At 32.2% G+C, this 11697-nt stretch overlaps 1 protein-coding gene across 1 annotated transcript; it reads left to right on the forward strand.

Moving 5' to 3' along the window:
• Nucleotides 1–5261: 5261 nt before the first annotated feature.
• Nucleotides 5262–11697, forward strand: LOC149893586 (uncharacterized). Its single transcript, XM_090069057.1, has 5 exons — nt 5262–5340; nt 5408–5495; nt 7174–7376; nt 7656–7924; nt 8199–11697. The coding sequence occupies exons 2-5, from the start codon at nt 5412–5414 to the stop codon at nt 11036–11038; spliced, it is 3396 nt and encodes a 1131-aa protein (XP_089925183.1). The 5' UTR covers nt 5262–5340; nt 5408–5411; the 3' UTR covers nt 11039–11697.

Genomic DNA, 11697 nt, shown 5'->3' on the forward strand with positions numbered 1-11697 from the left:
CAGCCTGTTGGCCATGTGAAAGAAGCACTCCTTGCTTCTTATCCACAAATGATTAAGTTAATGATTAATTAATGATTTATAAATGATTAAGATTTTGATAGAAATGACGAAAACATTAAAACAGTTCTATCAAGACTTTTTCTATTTCTAAAATGAGACAAACTATTTTCAATCAATCAATCAATCAATCAATCAATGTATATATATATATATATATATATATATATATATATATATTTCGTGTTAAGGATGTTACAAAAAACACAGGTCATTGCAAATAGTAATTCACTAATAAAACGCAATGTTTCAGTAACTCTACGTAACAGATGTCCGTTTTCATTAAAAAAAACCTTGAAGCTTATGTCTCAATAGTTAGTTTTTAATAGTCTCCTTAGTTTTTATACATTATCACAAGTAACTATTTTAGTAAAAGTAAATATTGTTTGATATGTGTAGGACGAACAAAAGTGCGCATGTCTTTTTGATATGAGTAGGACGAAGCAAAGCGCGCATGTCCAACACTCTCAAAACTTAACATTCGTTCAATGCTCAGCTCAGTTTAGGACATTTAAAATCCAAAATGAGGTTGTTTGATCTACTTGAAACGAGTCAACAGACAACAAAATTGTTGAGCATTACCTTCGTCAGAAGTTCTTATTAATTGAAGATTACTGGGTAAGACCCACAGCTGTCCACTTTTTCTGTGCTGAAGGACATAAACTCTCTGTATTCTTCGCAAAGTCAAATATCAGATTTTCAAGGAACATGGCACAATCACTAAGAACACTGACGTTGTTCATGGCAAAAATTCGGAGCAAATAACCAATGTACTGCTAGAAGGGGAATACTCAGCTAATTAATTGCTTCGAACTGTCGATAGAGGATCATTTTAAAAATGAGTTTTAGTATTGTTAACACATCTCAGGGCTCTGAACTCGATTTGGATATGATCCCACTAATGAAGCTTCAACTGCTTTTGTATATTGTTAACTAAATATCAACGAACTTGTCGCAGTACCGGTCGTAAGAAAGAGAGTTGTCTGCAAAACTGAATACTCAGATGCAACTTATTCATGACATGCAATTTACAAGGAGCAAGAGCAGTAAAATGTAGCTGAAGAATGAAGCACACCTTTAAACTTCAACACCGAAATTTTTGAGCTCTTCAGAAACATTATCGATTCAATTTTAAGACAAACTTCGGATGGCTTCAAGCAATCGTACCTCCACTTCTTTGTCACTGTGACTAAAGCACATACCGGCATAACTCATGTACCAGATTTCATGAAACACCTCCGCACTTCATTTGCGCTATTCATCAAACAACATAAAAAGTGCATTCAAGATTCAAAAACAACTGGAGAAAATGCAAAAGAAATATATCTCATCCAGAGTACCACTCAATGCTTTTTTAAAGCGTTGTCATTTAAAACAGCAAACATTTTTGAAGCCCTTTACAAATATTTGCAAGAAAAAACTCCACTCATGGAAAAAAAGGAATCATTTGCACAGAATTCATTCTGAATTGGCAAATTTTTCATATAAAAAATACTGTTTATGATTCACAATAAAAGAAATGTTTTTTTTTATGTACTTTTTTTTGTAACAAGTGAAATTTTTATGGTTAACGAAAATATAAAAAAAGTTCTTAAATCTGAATAATCCAAGGGGTTTTTCATTAAAATCTTGAAAATCAAATACCTCCTCGGACAAAATACAAAGATTTCAAAAACTTTGCATAGCTACTTATAAATTGAGTAAAAGGTACCACTATTGACACCATAAGAAGGTTTTGGTTCAGTGTACTTAATCTGTTACCATGGTTAAACGTTTCTCAAAATTCTATTCAATCAAATATGTTGTTTTCTTTCGATTTTTCTTCTCAAAAGGGTGTCCATTTGATTGATAGTTTCATAGAAACCATCAAAAACAACAGTTTTTGGCATTTTGACATCGTAACGTAGTAGCAACATGCAACAATTTAAAAGTTAGCATAGCAATAAAGTAAAATAAGAATCTAAAAAAAAAAAAAGAAATAATAATAACACTAATAGTAGTCACCTGTTTAAAAAAAACATCAGTTTTTTTTTTTAAATCTATTTAGTTTTGAAATCTCAGGCCGTTGTAATCAACGGCCGGGTCAACTCTTCACTAAAAGTTCAAAAGTATCTGTTTAACACCAAAAAGATTTTTGCACTTTTTGTCGTTACTAAGCTTTATTGATTTCTTTCTCTTGAGCTTGACTCGGATTGTTTGTAGAACTAACAAGTTCTACAAGCAATCCGAGTCAAGCTCAAGAGAAAATAGGGACGGTTAAGAGATGGTTGCGTGTTATTTTCGGATTGATCGGCTGCGTTTTGAGTATCGCTTTTTAGTTATGACTTTTCAGATATTTTGTGCAATAAAAAAACTTCTTTATATTGTTTTTTTTTTTTATTGAAGTTTCACTTTTTTTAAATCATATATATTTCGATTGTCTCAGCTCCAACAATATCTGAAACTTGCTTGTAAACCAGCATTAGGGACTCGGTTTTATTACTTTAGTAGTGATATCGTCAGCACTTGGATTTTTTCACAAGCACTTATGAAGAACAGCTAATCAAAAGACCCGCTTCTTCCAACCCGCTTTTAAGAGTTTAAATGCTGCAACATCTGCAGACTGCAAACTTCTTATAGCTTTTGGATAAAAAGAAATTAAATCAGTAAACGTAGATAACTGACTAGTCAAACGACTTTCATGACCGTCAACCAAAAAGTATTACTGGTAAGTTAGTACCGCATTCGACAAAAAAAGGATAAAATTAGCTACATACTCGATAAAAATTCAGATCTCACCCACCAAGTGTCTAAAAGACTGAAGCCCCATATAGGGGGAATAGAAAAAAAGAGACTTTGTGGAACTCTTTTATCGGCTTCATACGAAGAAGCTCAGCACCCTTAAACCGTTCATTACTCGAAAACTACATGACTAAGTTTCCTAGTTTTTTTTGCGCTTTGAAGTAAATGGGTTGTTATTTGATTGTATTGGTGTTAAATAATGTTTATAATTGTTTTCACTTTAAAATGATTAAACAAATATCAAATCGAGAAAAAGTTTAGGAAACTTTTTTCAGAATCCTCATTTGTCACAAATAAACATTGTTTAAACAAATAATAAACAAATAATAAACAAATAATAAACAAATAATAATAATCGTTTAAACAAATCTCCTAAGAAATCTATTGATGGAGAAAGTAAAGCGATTCGATGTTCAAAAAATCTGTAAAAACATTTTAGCCAAGAAAACTTATGCAAAAAAGAGGAGGAGCCTTTTTCAAAAAAGACTTTTCACAATTTTCCAGGATAGTAATGTTTTTATTTGCCAAAAGGTAGATATGGCAAGCATATTCAATTTTAGAGTTTTGTTCGCCAAGTTCCTTGTATGGCAACCACGTGCTCCTGTTGTTTGAAAAGTGCACCGTACTCATAAGACTATGAACTCGGTTTTGTATGTAGAAGAATGATGTGCTTACAATATTATGGCCTGATTTGGATACAAGCCGTTATTCCAAAAAGTTACTTGAACGGTATGAAAAATGCGGCGTTGAATTGGTACCGAACGAAACAATTCCTCCTAAAACAATTTCTCCAGAGCAGCGAGTCATTCAAAGCAATTGGTTAATTTGTTAGTCTTATTGAGAAGCAAGAAATCAACTTCAGATGAAGCAAGAAATCAGATTTAGATGAAGAAGATTTTATAAAAAAAGTGAAGAGCAGCTTTAAAAAAAGTAGCTCAAAGGAAGATTTTGGAGATGATATCAATAAAATTTTCCAGCGAAAATAAAAAAAAGTTCCAATAAAAAAAATCTTCTAATAAAAATAGTCAAAAACAATTGAAATAAGCAAATAATTTTCTTAACTTCAATGTGCAAAAAAAATTTTTAAAATGTGTTCAATTGTTTTCGATTAGTAAACGATTAAAGCGTGCTAATTTTAATTGCGTTCAACATGAAATAAAAACATTACCGTGGTAATTTTTTGTTACCTTATGGAGCCAAAGCACAATTAGTTTTTGGAGAAAGCGAAAAACCTTTTTCGTCCTCATATAACATTCTACCACGGTCATTTAAAATTCCAAAAGTCATTTATAAATGCTGTACTTTTTGTATTAAATCCAAACTTTAAAGCGATGTCAATTTTCACGGGAGAATGGTAAGAATCACCTGACAGTCTATAATATACGGAACAGATAATGCGATTATGGTGACTTTAGCTCTGGTTGAAAAACCGATAGCCTGAGTTTAAGGATGCCACAGGATTCAAGCTAAGAGAAATGTTAAAAACTCCAATTTTAATAATACTTTTTATCTTTTTTGTTAGACTTGTATTGACATACATTTTTACTTAAAGAATACTTTAAATATAATTTTTTTGTTGCAGCAAATACAGGGGGTTTGTTTGACTATAGTTAAGTGGTTTTGTTTCACTAAAATTGAACCTGGAACCTTTTTTTGGTAGGTTCATATGTTCAATATTGTGCATTAAACTTTGATGTTAAATACAAAGACAAAAAGAACTTTTTTTTTAAATCTAAAGAAAAAAAAAGCCAATTAACTTTAAATATTTAACCCTCTGTACCTTAAAAAAATAATGATAAACTTTTGAAAGGAGTTTTTAAAATTTTATGGTGATTAGCTTTTTACGCATATATCCTTTTAAAACTACACATCAATAATATCTAGGGAAATTTTTAAAGTTGATTTTTAGATCGGAAAGAAGTTTGCTTTAACGTTTTAAGGCTAAAAACGAGCATTCACCTTCTTTTTCGGACTTTTTTTAGACCAATATGGGCCACTGTGGAACGCGATCAAACTATTTTGCGCACCACTCTGATTCAAATTAAAAATTCTGAAATCAACAACTGAAATTGTTAATTAAACTTGTCAATGAAGTTCTCCAATCATTTTTTTACAAAATTTACAAAAGTTTTTATTGTAATGACAAAAACTATAATAAGCTTTACCAAAGTTAGTTAGTGAAATTGACAGAAGATTGCGGGTTTCAATGTGAAACATTTGCATGATAATTACAAAAATTATAAAATTAAATGCGAAGGAATGTCACAGTATTCCAGATTGGAAAGTGTGCCGAAAACAAAAGTTTTACTTTGATGGCACTTCAACGAAACTCTACTTTCTGTATTTTTCACAATTGCAATTTTTAACGAAAGAGTTTATATGTGGAAGTTTCGCCAGAGCAAAAGATATATAAATCATTGAAGCATTGAAAGCAGTTAAAAATTTTCAAAATACGTTTAAATATTGCATTGAAGAATATATTTTTGAAATAATTTTCTATAGGTGAACTTTTATAAAACTAATATTTAATAAAAGGTGGTCACAATAAACTTTTATAATCTTCGTTTAGGAAAATGTTTTTTCGATGGACGGTTGTAGCTATCTGTTTTTTGTATTGGACAGCTTGGAAATGTAAAGCTGGGTACCGGAGAGCTCCTGTAAGTTTAATGCATTATTAAAAAAAAATTGATCAAAAAATATAAGGCATAGAGTTTAATAAACATATATTTCTTTTACTTTACAACGTTTTCAAGTTATTTCTTATTACTTTACAAGGTGTTCCGATCGTAATAAAATTGCGTCATGTATTCATAATAAAATGGCGTCATGTAGCGTCATGTCATGATAAAACAGCGTTATAACTAATCGTCAGACGCTCGATGCCAGAAATCGAGGTTAAAACGACGAGACTCCTTTAAGAGTAAAAAGGATTTCAGTGAAACACTTTTTACTCTTAACCGAGTTTATGAGATCAGGTAAAGTCTTGTAAGATATTTTTAAAATATTATTGAATATAATATCATAGCAATATAATATGGTACCAAAAAATCTACCTGCTTACATTAGCTTATCGATATCACGTTGGTGATGGTGGTGTCTCACATTACAGTCCCACAGCTGCAGGTCATGAGTGCCAACTCTTAAAGTCATCAAAGTAGAGGCGGATAAATATTGATAATAAGGTAGTTGAGAATCTCTCTAGGAAATCAGAATTAACCATTATGTACCCTGTTTAAAAAAGGGTAGGTGCAAATTGAAACAGAACTCAAAAGACTGGCGGTATATCCACTTAACATATCAAAACCTGGTTTATTTTAATGGCTATCTGCCAAAAAAAGCCTAAATTGCTTGTCTCACAGAGTAAATAAGCTTTTCCTCTCATTTCTGAGGTGGGCAATGAGATCAACGGCAAGGCAAACTTTATTACAATGTTTTATGACAAATAAACTCTCACCAATCAGCCAGTTCAGTCAAGAAGTTGAATAATTATTGATGCTGCTTTAAAATAAGATGAAACATTTCAAATAATTAAAAGAAAACAGAATTATCTTTTATTTGTCTAAAGTTATGATCAACTACTTTGTGAAAATATTATAAAGTACATCGAACAAAAAAACTTTCGAAAAAAAAAAGAGAGAGAAATGACAAATAACAAATAGTTATATAAGAGAGAGAGAGAGAGAGAAACATCCAATTAACATAAAATAATACAAAAGAGAAAGAAATACCCATATAATATTAAATAATGCAAAAAAGAAAGAGAAATAAAGCAAATAATAAAAAACAGAGAGCAGCCGTTCTAGTCAAAGCTGCAGTTCCTCCGGTGGAAGGCTGTTTATCACATAAACATTTCTCCTGTTCTAACAAGAATCTAAGAAAGCTTTTCATACTACTTATACTACGCTGTTATCAAATTAAATTTTTACTGAAGCACTATCACAAAACCAACTACAATAAATGCACTTTTCAGATGTGAAAAAGAACAACGCATCATTTTTCCATCATCCACTTTGAAATACAATAAACCTTCAAGTATAACTTCGTCGGTAAAAAAGAGAGCGCTTTACACTACGAGTATTTTAATTTGAATCACATAACTTATTGTTTACATCTTCATTTCTTTTGACATTTTCCCTTCTATGACACTCTTTACAGTTGTATTTTCATATTTCAACCAATGCGTTTAAGTTTTGCATTTAAAGTTATCAACACACTTGAATTTATTAATGCGATACCCAAGCTTCAGTACTCAACGATGGTTTATCAAAAGCAAAAAATTGCAATAATAAGGTTTTCGTCTAAAACTTTAGGATGAATCACTGCAATTTATTTCAGAATTCAAAGAACAGTTACAAGAAGAGCATCGACAAAATTACAATGGATGATAAAAAGGCAAAATCATTTTTGTATAAAAGGGATAATACTGATACATTGAGGGAAGAATGTTGCGGTGAAAATGTTTGCCATTTTGAAGAGCAAGAAGAAACCACTACGTCATGGGATGGAATTTATCAAATATTGTGTGAAATATCAATAAGGTAAATAATTCTAATGGTTAAAAGAGAAGTCTGAGTTTTTTATACTTTGTGCTTAAGTTCTTTAAAAGTTTTCTGCCTTGAAAAATGTTTTTTAAAGCATGCTTGCATAGAAGGCAATAAGAGCTTTTGTTCGTATGAGTATGAAACTTCTGAGAATTCTTTATCTACCATTAGAGCTTTATGTTTGTTTTCTGGTTTTTAAATATTAGTTAACAGTATTTGAACTTTGTTTCTCAGACTTGATTATTTTCCCAAAACTTGGTTGCAACTTTCTTCTAGAGAACAAAGAAAATGCAAGTGCGGCTTTCATAATGGTGAATATTTTGAATGCGCGGCAGATATTGTTGGTAAAAAAAACTGTGAGAATCCATGTCCATCTAAGGACGATTTTTATTGCTCTCATCTCCGAGAATGTGTTCCTAATAAATTGCGATGTGATTCTAATAAAGATTGTTCTAACTGGCATGACGAGAGGAACTGTACAATAACAAGTATACATACTAAAAGTAGCGTTATATTAAATACAGAACTAAGAGTGCAAGACGAAAGTAAGCAGATTTATTTTCATTATTGTTGTACTACTGTTGTTGTTAATGCTGTTGCCTTTGTATTAATGTATAGTATATGTGCAATCATAAATTTGCATAACAATAATTGTTATGCATATTTTAACTAAACTTATGCATATTATAAGTATACTTATACTTATTAACAACTATACAATTATACAAATATACAATTATTGCATATTTGTATGATTTTATTGTTATATCAGTTTATTTCCTCTTTTATTATTTCACAACCACTTTTTAATGTTTATAGAATCCAAGTATTATGGTGATGTCTTCATTTTTAACAAATCAGTGTGCCATACTGGGTGGAACGAGCAATCAGCAAGTGTGATGTGCAAAACTTTGGGTTTTTTAGAAAATACGAAAGCAATTCCTACTTTCTTTAATTTTTTTGTATCAAAAACAACCAGTTACATCATGGCAAATGTAAACTGTACTGGTGCAGAAAGTTTTATTGGTAACTGTTATCATGAAACATTTAACTGGTGCAATTTATACAGTGGTGCAGGAGTTGCATGTCTCGATATGAATAGTCTTCAGTTAGTTTCTAACGGTTCATCAAACGAAGGTGATGTCTTTTTAATAGGTTTGCCATTTTTTTCATCTTATATTAAAGATGATATACCAGATTGGGGCGAAATAGAGGCTCAGGTTGTTTGCAATTACTTATTTGGAGATGAATTTGACAGAGGTACCAATGGCGTGCCAGTTTATTCGTATAATATTTCTAAGTTGACGGGTTCTGCGTTCTGTTTAGGATTAAGCTGTCCTGATGAAAAAACAAACTCAATAACGCAGTGCCAAATAATCGTTAAAAGAGTCTGCATCGGTTATAATAGAAATGTAAAATGCGCTAAATGCTCTCCAAATAAGTTGATAGAAATATTAGACCGGCTAACTATTGAGGGAAACTACACTGAAATAATTAATTCAGCAAATGATGCACTCCTGGAACTGGATCAATCTTGTTACTTCTGGACAGATTGCTATCTACCTGATCCACGTTATCCTGAATATTGCTTAGTGAGGGGACTTCTTGATGATATTTTATCTATACCAAAAAGTAAAGAAAAAAAAATCGTCGTTATTGAGACCTCAATTAATCCTTTGACGTTACTTAAAAACAACTTTTTGAACCAAAAGTTTTCACAAATTCAAGATCAAATCAATAACTTGGGAGATGCTCTGACCTCCAAAATTGGAAAATACTTCAGTGACCTTGCAGATTTTGACGAGCAAATAGCAGGAGCAAGTGATACGTACGGTCAGGGTGACTGGATGGAAGCTCGTAGTATGTTGGAAAGTAAACAAAAAGAATTTGCAGACGAGTTAAAAGATATATTTATTTTTGCGTTTTCAGTTACATCAGCTGACATGGCACAAAAAGTTGCAGCATTAGCTCTATCTACTGCTCAAATGGGTAATCCGATTGGAATGCTTGTTGACGGCGCGGGTAATATTTTGGATTTTCAAGATCGACTGAGTGAGGTTGCAAAGTCAGCTACCGTCATTGCAAAACTTTCATTTCTAATTGACAGATTTTTACCAAAATTAAACGAACTCTCAATAGCAATGTATGAAAGATTTAAGGAAAATGAAAAAGCATATGAAGAGATCATAGAATTTTTAACTCTTCTTCGAGACAAAAGTTTTACTTTAGGACATGCAAAAGATTTCCTTAAAGCCTACAACGACTTTACTCCTGCTCTATCTGACGACATGATTGATGAATATGGTGGTTTGCTAGAAGAAATGATAACGGAATGTTGCAATGTCATTGAAAATCCAGAAACAGCTCTGGGTGCCATTCCAGCAATAATCTCGGTGGCAATGGGTTCATGCCCGATGGCAAGAAAAAGTGTCAGATCAATCAATGTTTTACTTGGCACTATAAACTCAAAACAAACTGAAATAATGGATAGTTTTGCACAAGTTGCCAGAGCAAGACTTTCAGCATCCAACGCCCGCCATTTGAGAAACTCTTTACGGAAAAACTCCATCCAAAAGGTTGAGGCAAAAGTATTGGCTTTGAAAGCGTTTTCACTGCTTAAATATCATAAATTAACTTTAATAGAGAAGGCATGTAACTATCTTACGTATATGAACTTTGGTGCGGAGCCTCAAGAGTGTGCAAGACTCCTTCGAAATCCGCACGGTGATATTGAACCTCTAATTAGTATGGAAACGTGTCACATGTCAGAGTGCCCCAATGCTTCGCCTATATCCGGTGTTTTTAGAATTCCAGCAACGTTCGGAGTATTTGAAAAAGGCGCCTTAGATTTGTCGAGTTTGTATTCTATAAAAGACAACAAAACAAATGGAAGCGCTTTACTTGTGATCCCTGATCGCGAATGGTTAGTCGAAAACAAATGGATTCACTCATACCAAAAAGGACCATTTTTCCTTCAGAGTCTTAAAATACATCTTCCGCCGATGTCATCACATACGCATACCTATACAATAAAGACAGTTTCCTTTGCAAGTGAGTTAAATGGAAAATCTTATGCGATTGATAAAGGAACTGTAATCGAAAACAGCTATGATGAAAACCTGTCGAGGAATTGCAAATTACCAAACCCATACAATAGAGAGGCATGCAATGCTAAATTTAGAAAATATTGTATTAGTACAAATGGTAAGATTAATGGCAAGCTGTTACCCCGTTTAGAGAACTCAATTTGGAAAGTTTCCCTTAGAAGTGATCATGCTTTAAAAGTTCCGTATCCAGCAGAAAAGTTTTATCTATATGCTGAAGCGACGTTTTGGTATAAAGGAGTTGCAGATAAGAAAAAAGCAGCTCGTCGAAACAAAGTTAACTCAGATTACCTCAAATGCTGTTTAAATGAAAACAAGTATTACAATCCGTTTGATGATCGTTGCGAATCCTGTCCGGAAGGTTCCGAACCACGTCTTTATGATTACTACTGCGAGAAATGTCCGGCTGGTTATGAAACAACTGAGGATTTATATGGATGTCAACCATGCAAGCATAATTATTATAAAGAAAAGGCTGGTCCTGGAAATTGCCAAAAATGTCCTGAAGGTGAAGTTGCTCTTGGGGAAGGATCACAATTTTGTATACAGGAATAAAAAGAAGTGGATGCTCTTGATTTTGACGACCTATTATATTTATAACACTTTGCATTTCCAATTTTGGGAAATTTTGGTTTCCGAAACTAAAAAAATAAAATAAAAAAGGAGTTTCGATTTTGCAAAACAAAACAGAAAAAAAATTCCTTTTCACAATTTTAGTGAGGAATTGTGCAAATGACTGCCGCCGAAAAGTTTTAATAATATTTAATTTAAAGTTCAATTCTTTATTCGCATTATCCAGCAATAAGTAAGCATGAATACGAAGCAATCAGCAGCAAATAACCAATATAAACATTAAAACTCGGTTTACACTCAAGGATTACGCAACAATAAGATGTATTCATAATCACAAGGATATCATGGTCACAAAAATGTTGGACAAATTTCTGACTTTTCGGCGAAGGTGTTAACATCATGGTTTTTCTTTTTGTTAAAAGATTAACTTTTTCACTTCCATTATTCTTGATAGGTTTGTTGGCTTTCAAGAAAAATTTAACTCTATTTGATAAATGTTTCCAAGTTATTGTAAAATAAATTTGAAGTCTCAGTTTCCTGAGATTGTGAGTAGCGTTGAACTGTGTTTTGAAACGATTTACTTTTAAGTTTAAAAGAATTATACTGATTGTTTCTGTGGTTGAACAGATACAGTGCAAAAA

This window comes from Hydra viridissima, unplaced genomic scaffold (genome assembly GCF_058129835.1).
Source record: "Hydra viridissima isolate aposymbiotic clone 2 unplaced genomic scaffold, HvirCarnegie_v1 scaffold_1, whole genome shotgun sequence".
NCBI lineage: Eukaryota > Metazoa > Cnidaria > Hydrozoa > Anthoathecata > Hydridae > Hydra > Hydra viridissima.